Below are 23,803 nucleotides of genomic sequence, written 5' to 3' on the forward strand. Positions count from 1 at the left end.
CCCCCCCCCCCAACAGACCGCGCTGACCGAGGCCGGACAGCTGCCCGCTCCCGCACGCACACCGCTGCTCCTGCCTCTCTCTGGGAGGCCGCGGAGTCAGTCCAGCCGCCCTCGCTGCAGGGATCCCGCCCGACCCGCCTCGTGCACCGGCCCCTCGCCCAGGCCCCGCGCCCGACCCCCGCCTCAAGCCTTCGCCCAACACGCGCACCGCGAGGCCGATACCAGCGACTCCCCTTTCCCCAACACACACACGCAGCCCCCGGGCCCGGGGCCGCCCCACGCACTCACCGCTTCCCCGCGGCCGGCCGGAAGTGACGGCCGCCGCCTCCCGCCCAATCCCGCCCCAGCTCCGCGAGCCGCCATCTCGCCCTCACCCGTCATGGCGGCCCCGCCGCCCGACATGGCTGCCGTTGCCATGGCGCTGCGGACGCGTCGGARGCCGCCTCCCTCGCCCTCCGGCGCAGTGCGGGCGAGCCGCCGTCGCGGAGCGGGCTGTGAGCGAGGCGGCCCGGGCGGGGGGCTGAGAGCTGGGCGCTGGCGCTGCGGGCCGAGACCAACCGCCCCGGTGGGGACGGATGTGGCCCTCTGCCGGGGAGGCGGCGGGAGGTGTCGGGCGTCGGAAGGACCCTGAGTTCTGCTTCCCGAATCTCGGGCAGCTCTGTGCACCCATTTTGACAATGAAGTCAATTTATGGTACTTATGTATGTAAATACACGTAAACATACACGTTGACTCAGGCCTAGCTCTGACAATGTGTTCTTCACATGATCAGCATGTTCTATCTGTCAGTTCGAAATAGGTTTGCATTATAAGGAACCGAAAGCTTTCCATGTGGTTCCACAGGTTCTTTTGCCTACTCTAGAGTTGATTCCTTGATGTAAAGATGATTTACCAGCTTGGTTGAAGTCTATGTTTACAGTGTAGCACAGTAGAAAATACTTCATGTAATAGAACTAAAAAGGTGAATACTACCTCAGGGAATTTTTAAAAATTGCATTCAAGCCTCTGCTAAGTAAAAAATATCTACTAATGCATTTTTTCTCCCACAGCCTTTCTCAGCTGAAGACCTCTTTGCTGAGAATAAAAGGTAAGGGAACTCACTGATAGTTGCTGCAAGCGATTGACAAAAATCTTTGAAACCAAAACATGCTTTTCTGTTGAACTGAGTGAACTGAAAATTAAGTCTTCAAATCAGTGTAGTTTTCAATCTTCCTGTTTTCTCCACCTTTATCCCCTCCTTTATGCTGTTTTTCTCCTCTATTCTTTTTTTCTTGGGTACTCATCTTGTGTAGACTAGAAAAAAGGTTAGCCTTACATCATGTCTGGAAAACTTTAACTGTATGGACAGTCACGAACTTTTATTTAATCTTCTGTTTCTTCCATCTCTGCATAGCTTGGCATTTCCCTCACAGAGAGGAAAAACAAAAAACAAACTTTTCGTGCAAAACACCTTCCTACTCAGCACATTCTCTTCAGCATCTGTGCTAACTACTATGTTTTAGATAGGTATCCAAACTGATCTTAGATCTTTTACCCAGTGCATACTACATCCTGTTTGGGCTTGCCATAAAAGGAGGTTAAAAGGGAAAGTTCCTTTAACCAGCCAGACTGCATTGCTAATAAAGGCTATATGCAAGCATATACTTCAAGATACCTGGGTACATTTGCACACAGTCTACAAACTGAAAACAGAAAAATTGCCCTCTTCCTCCTGTCCTTTATCACTCCAATCTTGTAAAACTCCTGAAAAGCACGTAATCGTTCTCTGAGCAGTGAGATTCTTGCTCCTCTTCTTTAGAAGGAATATGTAGTTCCTCTGATGATGTTTATAGGTAAGGCAACTATCACTGAAATCCAAACACTGATAAGGGGGCTAAAGAGAGAGAAAGAAAGAGAGACAGTATTAATACCTGAGATACTTGTGTGAAGAAAGTGGGCAACTCAGCAATCTCATCTCACTGAACAGGAACTACAAGGTGTACAGGAGCAATCTGGAAGTACTTTCAGTCTGTTAGGAATGCTATAAGCAGTGTTGCTCCTTGTTGAAACTGGCAGGTTTAGCCATGGCCCTTCAATTGCACTAGCACTAGCAGAGTTAAGCATATACTTCATTCAGAGCTACAGCTGCTCAGGAATTGGAATTATTGAGGCAGAGGACTTCTGGAAAAGCATCTGTACATGTTTGAATATGAGCAGAAAGGAGAATGATTTGAAGAAACACATGACCCCAAACTTAGAGATAAACTAAATAAAAGTTGTGTAAGGAACAGCCTAAGGGAACACTTCTGAGCTCCTAGTAGTAATATGCTACAGCTGGGATCACAAAGAGCTCTCAGATTTGAGTAGTTTTGCCCATGTAAACAAGACTCTGTATCGTCTCGTAACCAGAATTGTGCTGAGATTGCCTGAACCTCTTGCCAAAACAATCTCAATCCCAAATCAAAAGGACCTATGATGGCCAAAATACTGTCTGTCCCTTGAATTGTGAGGGGAGTAGCATATACACATTCCAGAAAGAAAAATAAATGTTTGGTGCGGAAGTCCTAGAAATTGGCTTGAAATGCTCCTCTTAAGTAAACTAAGGTGATGAGACTCAATGACTCTATCCAGGTGTGTCTGGACAGGCAGCATGCAGATACAGTTAAATTCAGAAATCTGAAACACTCAGGAGAGTATCTGAAAAGATCCTTCATCCAGCAAATTGTGCTGCTCGGGAGAAATTGCCACATAAGAGACAGCATGATGTTGATAGCTGATCCTAATAAAATCCTGTTAGTGAAACTGAGTCAGAGAACATGGCTAACAGAAGGCTTTGCCCTAGATGGCTGAGAAAATCCTCTATTTTGCAAAAAGGCTGTGTGCCCTGGAATTGCTAAGTGAGTAACAGAAGAAAGAGGTATCCCAATGGTGGGATCAGAAACACTTCAACTAGTCAGCTCCTGATGCTGCAGTGGAAGATGGACAAGGGGATTGTAAACTACATATACAAGGAAAGAGGTCAAAGAAGTAGAAGTGAGGACTAAGGCCTCGTAAGTAGCAGCTGGCCTGAGATAATAAGCTATATGTTTCACAGCAAATGCTGTGAAAGGCCAAAGCAGAATAGTGTCCAGAACTGCAGACTGACTGCCCTAAAAGAGCTTACCAAAGCCGACAACTAAATGGAGCTAAGGCCTTGCTATAGATTTTTATGTGGAAAAAGTCTCTTTTTGTGTGAGCATGCAAGTTAGTATTTCATTAGCTAAAATGTGAATTGAAAACAAATGAGTTACTTCATGAGAACATACTGATTTTATCTTGCATTACAAGGTTGCTTAGCCTTTAGCACAATGTTCTCCTCTTACATATTTAATACAGGGCAGGCAGACAAGCAGTTATCTTAGAATATCAGGTATGAAACACAACCCTTGTTTTCTATGGTAGTTTACACATAAGCCCAAAGGCCTACTAGATCAGATCACAGAGTTGACAGGAAGAGTAGGGAAAGTCTCCAGAAAAAACAGAATAACAAGAAAAGAAAAAGGAAGATGCTCATTAGTGCAATTTACCTCCAAAAGAAAGTGCCAGATCTGTGTATGCAAGTCTGAAGTTTCAATGAAATGTAGCTTTCTCCTTGGAAAAACAACCACAATAAATACATATAAACTTATCAGGTTAAACTGAACTCCCTACTGCCCTTTATTTCCTGAATCATCTACTACTAGTTCCAAGATTATTTTATCTTATTCTTAGTTTGATCATGTGCTTCTTGAAGCAAAAATAGAAATACTAGTACCTTAAAAGACACAGAAAAGCAGAGTGAATAAAATGAAGATGTGGAACTTCATAGCCAATGCATTTAGACTTACTAAATGTGTTCCTACTGTATAGGAAGAAATTTTATTACTTTTTTTTTTAATTATTGCTTATTTGTGCTCACCATAGTAGCATGCAGCTCTAGGGCATTAATACTTAGCACACACACATAAGAAGGGGCATTTGAATTATATTCTACTTTGGTTTGGTAATGAAATTTCATTTTTACCTGATTTGAACTGAATGGGATAAAATGTAAAAGTAGATCTTATAATCTGCACAGAAATTCATATTTGTTTTTGTCTTGCAGACATGACTTCCAAAATTGTCCTCCTGCTGTAAAGAAATACTTGATGCTATAAGCCAAAAGGAGAATACAAGTTTGAATGCAGGAGATGATTATGTTGTTGTATTTTATGAAATTATAAGGTCCATGAAACACACCATACTACTTACTTCTCCCATTTGTTAACTCACAAAGATGGCCCTCCATGCTTTTCTCTCAAAATAAGTTTTGAATATTATTGTTCTTACAGTTCTAACAGTAGCTTTTGCACAGTTCAGTGGCTCATAAATAGGACCTTCCATAATAATCCACAGGCTGTTTGCCCACACCACTCACCATGGGAATGCATGAAGAATCAAACAGCCCCAGAGCTACAAAAAGGAAATGCTGGAAGCACCTCAATTAAAAGTCACACAGAAGAGAGCTCTCTCTCTCTCTCTCTCGGGAATCCCAAAACATCCTGGCAAGCAATCTGAAGAAAGAAGAATGAAAGACTCCAATCAGAGAGCAGATCTAGAGACTGAATAGAACCAACAGGATTACTAGTTATGGCTTTCCTATCTAACTACTCAGTTCCAATAACGATCATGAAAGATAAAAGCATCAGCAAATGGAGCAAGGGTCTGAGTGTTTTCTTGCTGTTTCTGTCTGCTGGGGACCATACATCCACTTAATTTACTGTCTGTGTATGGAGGGGTCTTGTGAGCATATGATTCTGGAAACAGTGCTATGACTGGTTTCTTCAAAATAAGCCTAAATTTACCAACCATAGCTATAAAGCACTTTAAGAACTGTTATTCACAACTTATTTTGTATCTTGGTGAGCTCTATATTGTTGCATTTTAAGACAGGACAAAGAAGGTGTGATTTCTCTGAACAGGTTCATTACTTATCAGCAATGAAATTTACAAAAGTAATAATCTATAGAGAAATCACTTGCATTTTTACTCTAGCCAATGCAGCCTTAGTTGTTATTGTAAAGTGTCCTTCTAGATCTAGATGGGACATTTTTGTCCCTAGATGACACATTTATATCCTTCTTAAGTAAAGCCAGTGACCGTAGTTGGGAGCCTTGTCTCAACTGAAATACTCAAGAAAATTAATCTGAGTTAATTAAAAAATATGAATTAAAAGTAAACTATTTAGTCTCTGTGTTCCATCTTGTACAGCCACTGTCATTTAGAATGGAAAAGCCTTAATTATTCTGCTTCTTTCACGTTCAAAGAACATTCAGCTAAATTGAATTAAAACCATTTAAAATTTTGAATAATTTTGTCTTCTAGCAATTTCAAACAGTTTAAAAAAAGACATAATGCGGAGATTTTTCCTGAGTCTTTGTATAGTTAAACCTCCCATTGTTGGTACTCCCGATTTCCGGCTGTACAAGCTAAATATCTTTTCTCCGTAGCAGACCTTTAGTTCTAGGAACCCCATACTTAAAAATCTGCAATGAAAGACACCAAGAGAAATGACTTAACTCTTTGTGCTTCTCACACAGGCACAGAATTTGAGTGAAATGTGCCCAGCAATCATACAAAATAAACCTTACTTCATTCTGTAATGGAAAATTAAAAGCTCTCCAGCAGACCCTGGGGGAATTCCTGTCCTCAAGTTGTCAGTCTGGTGTTTTGCCTCTGATTCTCTTAATTAGCACTCGCAAAAAGTACAACTTTCCAGATTATTCTCCTATCTAAAAAAATAGCATCAACAAGTATCTGAGAACCAATGTATTTTAGCAGATAGTTTGGAGAGCCAGTTGATGCCATTTATAAACAAACACCTTTGTCCCTGTCCTTGAAATACTCACTTCATGAACTGCAAGAGTTCAGAATGATGGAGCAAGACAGCTAGTAAGTCAGATCACTAGAACATATACGATTAACACATAAGATACATCTATTTCTCTGAGTGCTACCACAGTTACCACAGTTGAAATTCTGTCATGGTTTAATGCATTGCTGCTGTCTAACTTTTTTTTTTTTTTTTTTTTTTTGCTATAATCAGCTCACCTAATAATTCAATCAGAGAAACAAAGGAAGCATGGAAAACCTTTGTATGTGTGTGCGTGCAAGCAACATGCAAGCAACATGCAATAGTCTCTAAAAAGAACTGGATTACAATTACCAGATGTCTACAGCCAAGCTGGAAGACCTTTCAGGAACAGTATATCAGAGTATATCTAAAATCTGAATATATGAGTTATCAGAATAAATTTGAAAAATCTGGAGTGCAGTTGTACATAACAGACTGCATAGAGGGAAGGCTTGGGAGGTATATGAGGAGTGTTTGGTCCTAAACAGGTAATCCAGTGTACAAACCAGCATGAAGAAGAAATCAAAAGATTCTAGCCCTTCACAGAACATTTGTGTACCTTAGACTGCCATAGTTAGCAGTCTATGGTAGCATGTTAGCATGAATTCATCCCCTTTGGAGCTGTATTTTATCTCACCACTGTTGTTCTACAGTCAAACACAATAGTCGTGACATGTGAGCTTACTGTGCTTCTAGTAAACAAAGGACTTTGAACACTTTTTGTCCCAGTGATCAATACTGAGTCTGAAATAAAAACAGAGCAAGCTATTTCATGTAGTTTGGTTTTCATCAATATTGCATTTCATTTTTTAAAATAGCCATCAGAAATGTCTGCCACATCTTAGAAGAAATTCTTAAAAGAATGAAAGTGGGATTAGTGATTTTCTCTGTATATTTTGTTCTTCAAATAATTAGCAAGAGAAGAAAATATTAAAACAACTTTTGAAGACAGCAGCAAAAATCTGCAGGGAGAAGGTACCAATTGTGGAGCTGAAGGAGCAGAAGGAACTAGATAATTATTATCATCTGGTAGCCGAAGGTAAAGAAATAATACAATCATTACACTAAGAACTTTCCAAAGTATTTGCAGAGGAGGCACAGCCCTTAAACTACTGATCATTACACATACCAGTAGTACGTGTTGTGCTAAACATACTGTTCACTCCTCCTGCTAGAATGCAGTCCCTTCGGATGTTTTCCTAAGGATACAAGGTTTACAGAATCATTTTCTCTGGATTTTCACTACTTCCTCTGTGCCTCTCATAACTTCTGAATACATTTGTCAAATTTTATTTTAACTGGATGAAAGAGAAGTCTCAAATTTAAGTTTCCTGCTATATATTTCATGCAGAGTCTGCATAGAGAACAAAGACCCACATCTCCATCTAACAGAGTGAAAGGTTTCTACATATAGTAAACAGGTATTTGTGTGTTTGATTTGTCAGATGAATAATCAGCACACACAGCTCAAGATCAACTCAAGTATGCAACCTTCTTGCCAGACCAGTCTCCCTTACGTTAGCATACAGTAGGGGCAAACTTAATGATAAGAATGAGCAGTCGGGGATGGCAGGAATATTGTTTAAACTGTGCCATTTCCCCAAATTAGTAGTGACTTTTCACCCTTGGTCTAACAGGATTTGTTTTAAAGGGGTAAGTTTTTATGGGTGAGCAGTCAGTGTTCCCTGAAATGTAGGCAACTAAGAGACATAGAGGCAGAGAAGACATAAATACAGGCTCTTCACAAAATTACAATTACTGAAACATTTGGCCTGATCATTTGCCATTCTTGCTACTTTGTTACTGCCAAATAGCTCTGCTGCTGAAAGCCCATCTGAAATGTAATATGAGATGCAATGTCACATGTTTCTGGTGATGTCATTCAATAGCTCTCCCACACACATATTGCCACATCATGAGGAAAAAAAAGATATCATTCTATTTTTTATTTTTCATGAAAAGAACATGCTAACAGACCTCTCAGAAATACAGTCTCTCATATCTGCTATTGACATATAGTCTTTTGCCTTTGTTTTGTCCCATGATCTGTCTTTTTTCTAGTACAGCAATGTTTGGAGGCCTTAAGAACATCTGAGTGGGTTGTAGAGGGACGAATCTGAGTGGGAGGAATCATTGTCATTAAAAACTGGCAGAAAAAGAGGAGAAGTGGTCAGCAAAGAAGATACTGGAAAAGAAATCACCTGAGAAACTAAGCTTTCTCCTATTGTGTTTCATTATACTTTCATAGAGTAACAGGGTAAGATGCCTCTCCGGGCACACATGGTGGATCTTCCAGGGGAGAGGACCTTTTTCTGGGAGAGAAAGTCTCTGTAGGAACCAAAACCTGAGGCTTCTTGATTGTGTATTCATTCTGAGCATTACTGTTCCTTGTGTTATTTTCCACAGTTCCTCATCAACACTACCTCAACTGTAAGAAGCCATAACTGAATGATAATTTCTGTCAGTTGTAAGAATTGAGGTTCACAGACAGACATAACTAATATTTTTTGTCCATAATGTTTATTACAGGAAGCAATATAAATTAAGACATTAAAATAAAAATAAATAAACAAATAAATAAGAATGTGCATCATGCTAGAAGCTTCTAATCACAGGACTGGGCTCTAGCAAAATTCCAGCTGTGTTTGACAGAACCCTGTAACAGATAGTGTGAGGGATTTTTTTTTTTYTCTCTCTCCCCTGCCCCTTATTGCTTTATTTCAGATCTTTTAATTGAGGAGAGGTTAAAGCCTGATAACAGGCACTCAAGTTTTCTGGAGTTGCACGCACAGAAATAACAATTTCCACAGTCTGTGTCATCTTTCAGATACGCTGTAGCTAGAAATAATTTGTAGAATTGAGAATTAGGGCAACAGTTAAAAATACATACAGAGAAGAAAAACAGGTAATTAGAATGCAGAGAAAAATGGCAGGGGGAAATGAACGGGTTAAAAGGATTCTTCAACCATTTGGATATGATTTTTGGATTCTCAGCAACCTGGTGTAGCTGATAAGCCTCCTCACTTACTTTGATGAATATGCTATCAGTGGCAGTGCTATTATTTCTGTCTATCATAGTTTATGTATAGGTAATACAATTTCCTGATGATTCTGAAGCACTAACTTACAACGTGGGAGTGATCTTTCTAGCCACAGAAGAATCATGACTTTGACAGCTGGCAAAGAGCCAGCAAGGTGTATGGCCTGAGACAAGTAGTTTTGAACATAAATCACCTGGAGAAATCAGAAAGAKCATAGTGATGACAGAACAAGCAAGACAGGGCTGTGTCATAAGGGCGTAGTCAGAGAAATTAAAAAATAAAGCTGAGCCATGCCTGCGTTGAATTCCTAGCTAGGGTAGGGTTTTGGTCAGGTTTATGCAGCTGTGGAGGACCACAAAGCTCTCCAGCACTAATCGGGTTAACATCTCACTACTCCTAATCGAGAGCATTCAGGGAGGACAGCAGAAATCAGGGACTCCAGCTGTGCTGGGGATCTCTGCCCTGGAAAGTTCTTCTGTTTCTGACAATTTGCTTTTTGTTTCTTAACTGTCTTTCATACACCTTCTTGCTCTCTCGATTTCCTCTTTCTCACTCTTGTCAGTTTGTCTGTTCCTCTTTCTAACCATCTCCCTGTTAGTGTAGTCACATGTTTAGGCTTAGATGCTTTTAATCCCACCCTCACTGCCAGAGGGAGGAGAAAAATTTGCAGGAGAGAAGTAAGCAACAAGCAGAGTGGCAAGATAAAACAGAAAACAGAGCTGCATGGATTCCCTCCGACGGAATCAGGAAGCCTGAGTGGTGTATTGCCTGCACTGTCAGAGAGCAGGGAAAAGGAAGCAAGAGACACACAGGATTTACGAGAGCCAGGGGCTCCTGCAGGCTCCAGGATGTCTCCTGACTCACAAGGCGAGGCTACTGAACAGAAAAGGGTAATTTTCTTCACGCTGCATTTTTCATCTCACGTTGCTGCCATTTCTTTACGGCTTGGGCTATCCTAGTGGGTCTGATTCGTGACTTTCCAGTGGGGACCCAGAAGACATGGGATTGTGCGCATGTGGCGAGGCTTTGGAGATCCCCCCCAGGCACTCCATGGGCTGGACGGGAGGTATTTCTGTTCTGCCAGCTGCTTCAAGCCTTTGGAGGGCTGGGTGAGGGGAGGCACAAAGTTAGTGACTGTATTAGCAGTGGAGAAGGGCATGCTCTCTGGAAGCCAGCTGCAATTAGCTCCAGTAACTAAGGCATTTGAGAAAGGAGAAAACGAAAAGCCCCGTGGGAACGAGTGAGAAACGTTTTGTGCTTGCTCTGAGAATGTGACTACATGGTGACAAGCAGAAGAGGGGGTGGCCAGAGACCGACTGGGCCTAGAGAAACAGTGCCCCTGGGGGAAGAGAAAAACAATTTTAAGGAAATAACAAAGAATAGCCAGCTTCCTCCCTGTGCATGATGTTGTCCTAAACCTCAGCCAAAATCAGCATAGCTAGAATTTCTGTTTGAAAATCTGGGCAAGGACATTCAGGGMTGTGCACACTGAAATGCAATTTGTGCCTCTGCTGTCTTGTGAGGGGAGAAAGCAGAGGGGGGATCAGCTTTGCTTACCTAACGCCCCCTTCTCTTTGACTATTATCTCTAAGGTAACTGCTATTAATCCCAGCGCTTTAAGGGTCACCTTATGCTACCTGGCAGCTCTCCCAAAAGAAAAGAGGAGTACCTAAGAAGTGTAAGGGCTGAAGTCAGTGATACTTAAAATCATAGGTTGTGGAGGAAATTAACAGCTGAGCTGATGGTGGAGCAAAACATGAAATATAACAATAGCAAACTACAGGTTCATAGGCTTGCTTTTTCTCATGTGGTCACTGAAAAAGTGATTTTAGGTTCAATGGGCTGTCATAAAGACACATTAGTTCAGCAAGCATTTCCTAGCACAAGAAACCACAGAAAAATACCTTGCACATGTGAAACCTGCTCCTTTCTTTTCTGCCCAATAAGAGCTATGTAGTAGTATGATTTATATAACCTACTATTTTTCAGCTACTGTATTTATCTCATTTTCTTCCCTTGGGGCTCAAACAAATCACCAATACACCTGAGAATCAGGACATTCTGTTTACCATGCCTTACCCAGGATAAGTTGTCTATTATAACATGGAGGGGGAAAGAGGAAGACTGAATCCTTCCAAGTAAGTGAGTACGGAGAAAAAGGTTGTAATAGTTTAATGTTTGCAGAAATGCTGCTTATCAGTATGACTAAATGTTTTTGTCTTTGCACCCTGGCTAGACTCATTCTGATTGGCACTTGCTACAGTTATATATTTTATTATTCCAGTGACCTATTCCAACTGAAAACTTGCAGCTTTATCTGCAAACGCCTTTGCTCACAAAAGTAGTATTACATTTCCTTATTACTTTTTTAAAATACTTTGCAGTCATAAATGAACTACAACAAAGCTACAAAATTTTCTGAGTTGAACAGCAATCACCACGCCTGTTTCCCTTTCTTTCTCTCTCCCCCATTTCATATACCCACACCTCTAGGCCTACCCAAATCCCAATTGCTCAGAAAACTTATCTAATCTACATGCTTCTCTTTCAGAGACTATGCAGTGACTGGTTTCTTAGCAAGCCCCACTGGCACATCTACATATAGAAATTGAATAGGAAAAGCTATGGCAGAAGGAGCTATTCTGGAACAGTTGTAATGGGATATCTCATTAATGGCTGTACTGGAATAGCTTCTTCTGGACACACTTTTCCAGGGTTAAGATTTATTTTTCCTGATCTGTTCATATTATTTTAATTTGCAAATAATTGCCTTTACTTCAGAATACCACATTTGATTGCTTTTTCAATAACTATTTTAGGTAACCGTGTGGCTTGCTTACAATATGACTAACCTACAAAGTGCCAGTTGTTCATGACAAACAAATCCACTTTGATTTGTTGTGTATCAGGAAAAACAGATTTGCTCCTACTTCTTATATTCTTAGACTGAAGATCCATTGAGGCAGAAAGAGTCTCCTATATTTATGTATAGGACCTTGCATAAGGCCTTGGTCTTACTTTAACAAAGACTGTGACACAAAGAGTTCAAATACAAATTATCTATAGCACCTCTAATGAGTCAAAGCACATTTAGCTCTGAGATACCAACAGCAGACACCAAAAGTACTAGTTGATATCATCTGCTTTGTCTAAAATGGTCTTTCTTTTTTAACAAATACAGATGCAAGTTTTACAACAAAGCAGAAGCAGGCTCAAACCAAAAGTTCCTTTTCAGATTTTGGAGGGCTTCACGCAGATCTCTGTGAAAATGTGCAGCATTTTTTATATAGATCATTATCTAACTCTGTAATAGCATGCCATTTTTGTTCCCTCTGGCACAGGAGGAAATGTGAATTTAGACAGATGCAAGTTGCATAATTTATTTTAAAGCTATACAGACCTTTTGTGCCATCTTCCAAAAGTCAACTCCTCCCAGAACTCCTTGCCCTAAGTCTCTGTGTGAATCTATTATTTTGCAGGACTCCTTGCTCCAGAGTTCTGCTCCTCTTTGATCTTAGTACTGACTGACAGAAATAGTCTGACTAGTCTGACTGAACAGTTGACTGCTTTCCCATGGTGTCTGTGCACAGTAGGGAGGCAGCTAGATGTCAGCAGTGAGCTCCATTTACCTGGACATGCCAGCAGAAAGTTGATCCACTTGAGAAGCAAGACAGAAGAAAAAAACAGTAATTAATTTAAATTTCAGTTCATAGTCTGTTTCACTGGTGGCATAGCTTTATTATCTTAATTTAGGACAAATGAAGAAACTGTCTTCCAGTTGCCACATTGAGAGGTACTTCACCTCTTAGTTTAGTAGCTTCCAAACTGTGATCCATGTATTCCTAGGGATTTATGAACAACCTGTAAGAGGCCCATTACAGTCAAATGAGAAAAGTGAGCCAGTCTATCAGTAAGTCTACTTTCAAGATGCAAATTTGCAGTTTCTGGGATTTGGTAATTGGACAGGGTTAAAAAGCACTGCCTATATATCTGTATTACCATTTTTCTGGTAGTGCTTAAATTACAGCCCCTTGGACAAGAAAACGAATGTATCTTCCTTGATAGGCTCTGTGAAATGGTGAATCAAAATAGACTCTGCATGCCATTGATTTCTACTTCTAACAACCATGTAACTCCTGCAGGTGACCTACTTCAAGCCCTCTCCATCTCATATCTCAAGTTATCACTAACCTAACTGTTAGACTATAGCACTGTTAGGCCTTCAGTTCAAAAAAAAAAAAAAAAAAAAAAAAAGACTGTAACCAAACAACTATAAAGTTCTTGGGGAGATCTGGGCAACTGAGTGCATCACCAGCAATGCTGGTCTTTGCCATAGCAGGGACCATTTAAAATGCAAGTTTAAATGAAACAGTTGGCTGATTTGAAATTCACTGTGTGACAGGAAATAAAGGCAAAACAAGGCCTTGAATAGCTTCCATAGAAAATGGCTGCTTCACTGTAAATTTCACTGTGTTCATCACGGGCTATTACCCACCCTGGCCAACTGTTGATGCTGGCATTATATGGGTTTCTCTACACAACATGACAAATGCTTTGAGCACTGCTTGAAGTTGATATAGCAGATATATTTGGTGCCTCTTAATAAAACAAACTCTAAAAACAACTGCTGAGCTGTTATCATTTAATATTCTGCTGAATGCCTTTAGGAGCAGAGCTCTTGCCAGAATGGTATGTGTTTTCTAGAGAGCTCAACTCTCAGTCTGTTATCTAAATTTAATGGTCAGACCTGTGCAGGCTTGGCTTCTGCTGGACAATACTGTATTCAGTGAGAGTCTGTTCATTGCAGAAACATTATCTAACACCTGATCTACTCAAAGCTGTCAGAAAAGAGGACAGGAATTGCCATATGCCATATGAGAAAAGCTGGCCATCTGGTCCAGTAATATGGATCAGCTCATGGTAGGGACCTCCCTTTTCAGAAGATGAGAGCATCTGTACAGCACAGTGAACTAACAGCATGCATATATGAAATGGGAAGAGATTTATATGCCTATTTAAGATTTTGTCAAGCAGGTCTGTCAGCAGTTTCCTCTGATTCAAGCAGGATTGTTTGCTTTTAAACTTCTTTTGTATTTCAGTTGAATTTAATTGGTATACTAACATCACTCTCAAGACAAAGGTCTTGCTTCTGCCCAGGGAAGTAAATCATTACAGGAACTTGGCCCTGAGAATGCAGCCTGTCTGTACAGTGCTAGTTGGGGGCTATTGATGTTTCACACGTGGGTTTCCACTTGGGATGCCATTGCAGGATCAACACACAAGTCAAAACTATTACTCAGTGTGAACATCATTACTACTACCATTACTGAGCTAGGGACTCACAGCAACAAATTCTAACAGTTGGTCTATTTATGGCTTTTTCTAAGAGCCAAATTCTTGTTCTCACAGTGATGACTCCATGGGACCTGACTACATGATTTCAACCACCTGTTTTTTTATGCCAGGAAAGGATGGGCTTCTCCCATTAACACTAAAGAGAAATTTAGTTAGTCAGAGAGTATCACTTAATATTGTAATCATAAAGGAATAATTATTGCCTTGTCTCACAGAGGAGGCAGTGGAAGAGGGAGAGACCTCTCCCAATATACTGTATCTGTCCAGAAGCCTCCTTGCATTTCACAGCTTTGAAATATGTAGGAGACTTTGTTCCAGGAACACTTGCCCTTAGGAATCCCTCTGTGGAGAACAGTTTTGAGCAGACAAAAAAACTTCTCCTTTAAATCGCTAGCATTGGAGAGAGTGTTTTGCATCCTAAAGAGGAAGCTGCACTTTTTTCTACCCTCCCTAAGTGAATACCGAAGTCACTGTTTCCTAAACAGTATAATTCAGCCCAGTAATTAGGAAGCTAATAAAGATTTCGATGCAAACCCACTATTCCTAAAAGGATGCCAAATCACGTGACTGAGGGTCTAAATACAGAAACAAGCTGAATACACAACTTCATATAACTACAACTTCCAAAAAAAATTTAAGCAATTGCTCACACAGGTCTACACAGAACATGTATAAAATGGCCTCTACTGCATGGTAGCAAAGTAGTTACTATTAATGATTTATGCAGGTTTTCTTAACCCACTACAAAATCCAATTTTGGTTCTTATCTTTCTTCCTCAAATTTATTTTTCAGTCAAAAATGTTCCTTAAGTATTCAAAGAGGAACAAACAGAACTTCTAAAAAGGCAGAAAAAATGAAAATGACACTACTGACAGCTTCTGAAAACATTAGTAATATTAGAAACATCCTGATGAGTAGAAAACAGTTTAAACTCTGGATTCAAATTCTGTGTATGGGATAAATCTTCAGTTCTGTAAACAGCAAAAAAGTTTGATCTACATTTGAAACTCTCAAGATGCTAGATTTACAGCCAAAAAGTTTGCAGGAAATCAGTGTCTCTGCTTCTCCTCTTTTTTGTATCCTGGAGCTTGTTTTGGCATGAGCTAGAGTATTTGTTACACTTTCATATTCTTCTGACAGTTTTTAGACTCTGTGGTTATTCTGCTACCCAATGACAACAGCTTTTTCCTCTGCGGGGAAACTGATAGAGATCTTGGCAACCAGTGTGGCTGCTCTCAGCCTGGCAAAAGCAGGCTGAGATGGTTGCTTTACTTAAGCTGCAGAGTTGCAAGATCAGAGCAAGACCTGTTGGATTTTGAATTTTGTTATTGATGAGCCAAAACCAAAGTTAAGTTAGGAACGTTGGCAAATATGACGCTGTGACATGCACGTCTGTCTTCCAGTCATGCACACGTCTTCAGAGTTAGCTACTTGTTATCAACTTGCAGCCTCCAGGGAGTGCTGTGCCCAGCTACTCCACGAAGCAGGACACCAGTAGGGGGAGACAGAACACAGCTGTCTAAGCAGCCAGAACCAGAAGAGAATTGACTCTGAGGCATCAAACGCAAGACACAGTACAAGAGCTCTTTCTAATTTCTAATGGTATATGACTGTATATCCTGAAAGCTACAGAGTTCAGTGAAGACCTATATTTCATCTACCTCAGATCTCTAGCATAACTGGCAGGTAGAAAGTAATTATTACCTGAGAAATAAACTATTTCCAAGTTTTTCTTCATCCCCTTAAATTTTCCTACTGTGATCCTTTTTTAAAAAAAAGTGTGGAGCCTTATTCTGCAAACTGTCAACATGCCAGAGTGCAGCTTATATCAAAGGGAGGTTCAGAGGCATGCCACTGTTTGGAGTGGATTTGGAGTTTGGATTTGAAGAACCTGCATTTGTGTGTTCCTTTAGTGCTTGTGTTTCATTAGCAGAAGATGAGAAAAGGGAAAGCCTTGGGTTTTGAGTAAGTGCACTTACATCCAAGGTCTTCCTTTTTGGTAGATTTCAGGTTTTCGTAACTTGAATCAAGATAGCTTGGATCTGGTGGCTGAAAAGCAACCATCAGTGCTTTTAAAAAGTGGATTGATGCAATACAATGAAGTGTCAGTGAAACAGTATCTTATTATCAGTAATGAAAGAACTATTTGCAAAGACGCTGCAGAATCTCATGCATCAATGTGCAAATTTCATGTTATTACTATTTAACAGATCTTGTGAACAACAGATCTTGTGAATCTTGTGCTTTCATGAATTGTGGGAAAGCACAACACTGATGTTACAGTCTATCCAAGAAGTACAATTTGATCACAATTGTGATTTTTCACAACATGAAAGGGCCTGGTCTCTAGCAAAGACTTGAAGTAACTCTCTTGTATTTTTCATTAATTCTAATAAAATGCTTTTCATGTAAGATTGCCAAATTGTCATATGGCAATAGGAGGCAGTTCCCCTAATGGTAAATCCAGCAACTCTGTGACTACAGCAATGAATGCAAATTTGAAGAGGTCCCAGATTTAGACCCAGCTCAGTGTCCTCTGAATCATTTCTTCTATATGACACATTTATCTGAGACAGAAAGGAAACACCAGCAGCCTGATTCCCTTCCAGCCATATATCATTGTTCAGAATGCTCTGGAGAGAACTGTACAAAAAGGGCAACTTCTTGGTTAGAGACCACAATTTGATATCTAGAACTTGGTGAGGATAGAAGCTTAAAAACAGAAAGAACTGTCCACTGAAAGGAGTACAGAGAGTCAGTCAGCTGGGGGACATTAGAGAGTTAAGACTATGAGAAGGGATGTAAAGTATAAAGGACAGGCAAACAGTAGATTAAAAGCAAATTGATGGCACTAGAGAGGTCACATGAACAGCCTAATTGTCCTAATTTTGTGAAAAGCTACTGATAGCCAGGTTGTTAGGTGTGAGATAATGTGAACCCAGAAATAGGTCAGAAAAAAACGAATTTGGCATATCCTAATTTGGGGGAAGGTGGGTGCTTACTTAAAATGTGTGTATATATAATAAATGAGCAATATTAATATTTCAGTTTCAAATTAATGTCATAAACTTTTTACTTGTAAATGACTAAATGGCTCCAAAACAAATTGTTCATTCTGCTACTGTGTATTTCACAGGGTCTAGAGAGGAGGAGATTATCTCAGAGAGATATACACTACACCTAGCATACATGTGCCCTTTGTGAAGTAGATCGTTACCTTTGTTAACTTGCTTCACACTCTGGGAAGCAAAGTATAAACACATGTATGCTTTTGGAAGTGTGTGAGTGACAGAAAGGAAATTTGTCACTCCACAAAGGCAAAAACTTGTTTCCCAAGGACATGCTAGCTAAGGCAGGGGGAGCTGCCTTTGGTTCTTGGCTATGACCTAAATCTTACTGTATGACTATGACTGAATGGTAATGCCTAAATTCTCTTCCTTTAACAGAAAAGGATTGTTTTATCTACACCTCCTGCACCTATGTGATCTCCCTATTACAAGTTGTGAGCACAGTAACAAAGACAGCAAGGTCCTGTCTCAGCTAGGTCAGATCACAGCTCCTGTGTGCTGAAAAAGCCTCATGGGCACGTTGCAGGAAACACTCGAGCGAACAATATTTCATGACAATTTTGTGTTGCTCTCAGAGCAAGGTGATCATCAGAGACCTTTTTCTTCGGCTTACTCAGTGATCAGCCTTCAGCCTTCCATGATCTCAAATCATGGTCTTCCTGTTCTGCCAGTTCATATTACATTAACCATCTTTTCTCTTTCTTTCTAGGCTTGACCAAATTGTGCAGATTTGGTACCCACTGCCCTAATGATATCTTACCATCCAAAGCAGATGCAGAAGTGAAGGAATGAGGTCATGAATACAGCAGGAGTGCCTGCCTTCACCAGTAGCCATGTTACATCAAGGCTGGCAGCTCTATGGGAGATGGTGCCGTTGGTCCAGCCCTTTCATCCATCTCCTCACACTGACTGTTGTGACATTTGGTGTGCTGGCTCCTCTGATTTGCCAGCGGCTCCTCCACTCCTATTTCTACTTGCGGCGCTGGCACCTGAATCCCATGAGCCAAGAGTTCCTGGAACAGAACCGACAAGAGGGCCATGCTGCCCTCCGTTATTTCAAGGAACTGCAGAGAGTAAACACTTCTGAGGTATCTGGCAGTGAGGTCTTCCAGCCCTTGCTGCTGGTCACCATCATTACTGTGCAGAGACGGAGTGATTTCCACTATGTCCTGCAAGTGGCCTCTCGCTTCCATCATCTCCTCCAGCAATGTGGCGTAAACTGCCAAAGCCACCGTATCCTCCTCTGTAATGTGGAGCCAGACCCCAATAGCCACCAGGATGTCAGGCTGCTTAGCAGTTTCTTTCCTATGGTTAGTCGTGACAAAAACAAGGAGGACTCTGACCCTAGAATTAACCAGTTTGAGAAGGAGAAGCAGGACTATGTCTTCTGCCTTGAGCAGTCACTGTTGGTCTACAACCCAGAATACATCCTGATAGTGGAAGATGATGCTGTGCCAGAGGAAGAAATATTCCCTGTTTTGCAGCACCTCTTACTGGCCCGGTTTTCCAAGCCATACCTCAGAGACGCACTCTACTTCAAGCTTTACCACCCTGAGAGGCTTCAACGCTATTTCAACCCTGAGCCCATGAGAATTCTGGAGTGGCTAGGTTTGGGAATGTTTCTAGGGCCAATGCTGAACTGTGTCTACTCCTGGGTAACTGGCCGCCCAAGCCTCAGCTGGTCAATTGTCTTGTTCTTTGCTTTGTACAGTATGGCTTTGTCAGAGCTGGTGGGACGCCATTACATGCTGGAGCTGCGTCGACTGGCTCCCACACTCTATAATATTGTGCCCGTCACTGAATGCTGCACACCAGCCATGCTGTTCTCTGCTTCTTCTGCCCACCGTGCCTTAAGTTACCTGAAGGGGCTTCACTGCCGCCAGGGTTTTGCTAAGGATATTGCGCTCTACTCACTGCTACAAACTAAGGGGGAAAATGCTTACGTGGTGGAACCCAATCTAGTCCGGCATGTAGGCTTGTATTCCAGTCTTCGGTTAAATGACAACCCGAAACTGTTGTGATCTGTCCATGCCCTTCTAGACACAAGGCTAGGAAAACTTTGGCGCTGGGCAGAGAGGCAGTGTACGAATTCTGATGATGTGCCACTCATACAGAATGTGCTATGCCTTCAAGTGAAATTCTCTTAAAAAAAAAGTTTGTTAAAAAATAAATTTGTGTATGTCCAGGTCCTATTTAATAAATACCTTGAACTAATCACCACACACTCTGTGGGAGGGAAGTGGGGGCTTTCAGCTGAAGGTTTGGATTATCTACTCTACTTAATCATTCTAAGAAAAGAGCTCCTTCAAAGATATAAAGAGATGCATGGCCTACTTTCCTTAACAGTAGTTACAGAAATCCTGACCTTAAGGCAACAGAAATGCCAGACAAAGTGAATGCTTCAAACATAAGCCAGTGAGGAGGAAAAGCCCTTATTTTCCTGTCCTTGGCAAGTTTTGATCTCTGAATTTCTCAATTTCAAAGGCACATTTTTGAGCAGACCTTTCAAAAGCAGCATCTGTGTAATAAGACCTTTCCCTCACATTTCACACAGATTCTCCAAATTTTACTGATCTTCTCTTTGTTATTGCTTACTCCTACAGATCCTAGCTGGATCTCCACTTTTCCCACTCCTCCTTTTTGGAATAGAGGCTCTTAAAAAACAAAGCTTCTGCTGGTTCAGTAAAGGTCACCTCTGAAGATAGAAATAGTAAACAGATCAACAGTCTTTAATGTTACACAGCCAGGCCACAAATGCATGTTTTCATTAATACATTTCTAGATATCCTAAACAACACAGGGTAACTACCATGGCAGTATCACCATTACTCTTAGTTGACACAGATCCTTAAAATAGGTCTTACAAGTTGCTAATTTGACTTTGATTTCCTATCAGCACAGAAGAATAGGAAAGATTTCATCAGGGTGCTGCCATTGTGCAGGATCCTTCTTTCTTAGAACCATAATTCACAGCTCTGGCTAGCGGTTCATTTGATGTTTCTAGCACCAAACACAATGGCCCTGAGAAACAAAGCTGACTGTTGATTAGAACAAGCAACAATAACACAATATAAGATGGATCACTCCTACATGGATCCTTTAACTTAGTGTATTCCGGTTGTTAGGCATTCAGGATTGGTACTTTGCAGCACAGCTGTCTGCACAGCTAAACACAAAAAATCTGGAGAGTATGTACACAGATACCTCTTAAAGAATCAAAACTGCTACCAAAATGTTTATGTCTAATGTTTTTATTAGACTATCTTGACCTTCATGGGCTTTGAATCATCTCCACTTATAGATGGAGATTGGTTGAACCATATTTGAAACCATTTCTCTAGTTTCAGAACAAACCAAGTTTCACTGAGTTTTGGTTGGGGATTTCTTTGTTTCTTTGTTTCTCATAAGGAAAGAGCTCTATCTTCTATTCTCCATTCTCTCCTAGGTGATTTAAGCCTTAAACTAATAACAAGTCCAGTCAGAGATGGAAAGAGTTAGAACTCGTGAGAGATGAAACTAAAGAAAGTAATTGCAAACCTCTAGCTGTCTGCCCATGATTGGTATCCAGCCTGTACAAATAAGCAATATACTTGCATAATGCAAGTTAGCCAATTATAAATGAGTTCACAGCATGGTGAACCTGTTGCATGCTTAGGTAAGTGAACTTCACCCTCTCACTAGCTCAGCTAGGGTACTTTGATAGCATCTCGGGAAATTGGATGTGAGAAGACTGCCTTGCTTGTGGATTCTGTCCTTTAAAGAGCAAAATCCAGGAAATATACCATTTATTCTTACCTGCTGAAAACCTCAAAGATACCACAGAATGGTAACACAGAAACATCAGCGGCAGGTGGGCAAACCAATTTTCAGTTTGTACTGTAACATAGTAAAATGGCAGGATCTGGGTGTCATCGTATATTTATTCCACTAAGTGCCTGTGCATGTGAGGAAATACAATTTGTTTGTTTATCCTTCTTTAATTGCTGAATGTTTCAGTGTGGTGTATTAAAAAAAAAACATTTGTACTGTATAAGTTTAGAAGAACATTCTGTTGTTTTCATGAGTATCCATTCTCATTTTTGCAAAGAAAATCTCACAGAAGTGTGCAATAAACTACTCATTTTATAAGAATGAAATAAAGAGAAAAGCTTAGGAAAAAAAGCAATCAATTGACAACATGCAATTAATAAATTTTTTGATGTGGGAAATGATTTAACATGTTTCTGTGTTATTTTTCTTTTTGCACAGTAGTATCTAATTTGTTATCACAGATGTTAAACAGTTTCCTCGATAATTTTCCTAAGCATAGATAAGATTTTATACCTGAAAATTAAAAACATGAACTTCAGGCATCTATCCTAAACTAAAAGACAATTTTCAGGGCGTAAGAGACAAGAAAGGGTAGCTGAATCATTTCCAAACAATACCTAGAGATGCTAAAACTTTAACCTGCTATTGAAAGTTTCTGATATACTCATCAAAAAAAGAATTATTTCGTGCAAACAATAGTTGTCCTGCTTGCTAGCATCAGGTTAATAAATTCATAAGGTCTTTCTGGAATTATTATCCTAAGTGCCCAGTTCATCTTTACAACAGAGCTAGCTCTTTCTACTCAAGCAGCCGGCAGCTACTTCTGAGTTTTCAAGTACTTACATATTCAATGCCTACCACTGTGACRTCAGGCAAGCATTCAGCATCAGGAGTAACATTCATAGTACATGATTCTTTCCTTCTTCCACATCTGGACTTTGAAAAGTCTGTTTATTTCTGTTTCTGTCTTTTGTGCTATGTGTTTTATCAGAAATTACAAGTTAGAGACGTGTTCTTTGTCCATTGTACCAAAAAAGGGAGGGTAGCATTCTGTTCCACAGTCTAGGCTAAAAATGTAGTTTCATACAAACAAATCTTACCTTTCTGTTGTGCCAGGGAGACGCAGATGAACTGTTGTATCTCAGGCTACAGAAGATCAAGGGCTAACATTAACTCTCAAACTTTCAAACATGGTTTTAAGATATAGTTTTATCTGTATTAAAACAAGTCTGACAATTTTTTAAAATAAACAACATGTATTTTCTCAAGTGTTGGTTCATTTCCAAGGACTCCAAGACTATTTCTTAACATAACAACTACAGCTTGCACAAAAGGATCCGTTTTCATTGGTCAGGCAGCACGACTCCGGATGCTACTGTCCAAAATAATTTGGAGGAAATACTCATATTAAACAAAAATTGCCTTTGTTTCCAACTTACGTTCCAAATTATGTCCAACATAATTTTGATTCCTGACAGAACACAAAGCATAAACTGGTAATTCTCTATCTGATTAGAAGCCCAAGAGGATTTTAAAACCACAGTAGGTATCAATGTCTTAGTGAGAAGGCAGTGCATCTGAAGAGAGAAGAAAAAGACTTCCTCTCAGTTGTGAGGAGTTGTGAATGATAAAACTGGCTATTTTAGCAGCAATATGACAGGACTCAGCATGCTTCTGTTTAAAGTCTAGACTTTCTTTCTAAAGAAATTTACAAGTACACTCCATACAAAATAAACAAGCTTCTTATTATAACACTATAGTTTTTTCATTTTGTGTGCTATTGTTAGTTTTCCTTACTAGCAGATGCATGACTTTCATTACCGCATTTGAGTGAAGAAAAGTATTTCTGTGTTTGATGGTTTCATGCATCTGCATAGGCAATATCATCATTCTTAGAATAACTCAGATTAAAATGACCTATGAATGTCTCTTGTCCAAACATCCACACAGAGCAGGTCTAGTTAGATCAGGTTGCTCAGGGCCATCTCCATCAAGTATTGAGGTGCTTTAATGGGGAGCTGAGATAAATTCAAATTCTAACTGCCAGAATTTAATTTTAGTATAATATTGCATGGGGTAAGGGCACATTTTCCACTGTGTTAAAAGGGTAATTTACTGTGGAAGACTGCTGTAGTAACTAAGGTATTAGTGGTTTGTCTCCAGAAGTTATACTTTCTTTTTGTATACCTCCATACCAACTTTACAGATGTCTTTTCCAAAATAGGCAGATGCCAGGGTCCAATGCACAGTTCTTAATAATCTTCAGTATAACATATATTTGCCAAAATGCACATACCAATAGGAATTCTGTATTTCTTGGTAGGTATTCCGTTCAGTTTTGCACATCTCTGTTGCTTGAATACCTTAATTTCCACAACTATCTTCTATCATGACAGTTGATGCTTTGGGAGAATATTCTAGTTTACTCATGCACCTATAGGCAGAGAGGTCTGTTTCCAAGACTTTGCTCTGTGTAGCAAGCTATGAATGACACATACCTCATGCTGTAACCTGTGGTGATTTTAAAGTTGTTCTGTAAATCAAGAAAAATAGCACTGTTCTATTTTCTTGCACTATTTATAAGCTTCTGGCCAGTAATTCATTGTTCTGTGCCTACCTTCTCTTTGAAATTCTGCCA

At 40.2% G+C, this 23,803-nt stretch overlaps 2 protein-coding genes and 2 long non-coding RNA genes across 10 annotated transcripts in view; 2 read left to right on the forward strand and 2 right to left on the reverse strand.

The window, feature by feature from the left end:
• The window catches only part of RNF20 (ring finger protein 20), a 15,522-nt gene extending 15,212 nt beyond the window's left edge, over positions 1-310 (reverse strand). For 2 of the 5 annotated variants that reach the window (XM_085299962.1, XM_085299963.1), the window contains exon 1: positions 289-310. The gene's annotated coding sequence lies outside the window, so the exon portion shown is untranslated. The other 3 variants (XM_085299964.1, XM_085299960.1, XM_085299965.1) reach the window with 2 other exon arrangements.
• A 54-nt stretch (positions 311-364) lies between these two features.
• Positions 365-4,968, forward strand: LOC146598646 (uncharacterized). The gene is made up of 3 exons (XR_014895231.1): positions 365-494; positions 1,050-1,087; positions 4,103-4,968. It is a non-coding gene; the product is annotated as an uncharacterized LOC146598646 (long non-coding RNA).
• LOC146598647 (uncharacterized) overlaps positions 1,614-23,803 on the reverse strand; it is a 39,184-nt gene continuing 16,994 nt past the window's right edge. Inside the window, exon 3 of the long non-coding RNA XR_014895232.1 lies at positions 1,614-1,873. This is a non-coding gene — a long non-coding RNA (uncharacterized LOC146598647). The remainder of the gene's footprint in view (positions 1,874-23,803) is intronic.
• Positions 9,537-21,571, forward strand: PGAP4 (post-GPI attachment to proteins GalNAc transferase 4). Of its 3 annotated transcripts, none has more exons than XM_085299957.1 (3): positions 9,537-9,821; positions 10,921-11,069; positions 18,065-21,571. In XM_085299957.1, exon 3 carries the CDS (start codon positions 18,189-18,191, stop codon positions 19,374-19,376), a length of 1,188 nt encoding a protein of 395 aa, XP_085156083.1. In that variant the 5' UTR covers positions 9,537-9,821; positions 10,921-11,069; positions 18,065-18,188; the 3' UTR covers positions 19,377-21,571. The 3 variants fall into 3 exon arrangements, with proteins under 3 accessions (XP_085156083.1, XP_085156085.1, XP_085156084.1); XM_085299959.1 differs by having other exon boundaries at positions 10,987-11,069; XM_085299958.1 differs by lacking the exon at positions 10,921-11,069.

The sequence above is a fragment of the Rhea americana genome, unplaced genomic scaffold, assembly GCF_003343005.1.
Source record: "Rhea americana isolate MKP2758 unplaced genomic scaffold, rheAme1 scaffold_158, whole genome shotgun sequence".
Classification (NCBI taxonomy): Eukaryota; Metazoa; Chordata; class Aves; order Rheiformes; family Rheidae; genus Rhea; species Rhea americana.

Coding starts and splice junctions, on each gene's coding strand:
- PGAP4 (XM_085299957.1), top strand. CDS start 18,189: ATGTTACATCAAGGCTGGCAGCTCTATGGGAGATGGTGCCGTTGGTCC.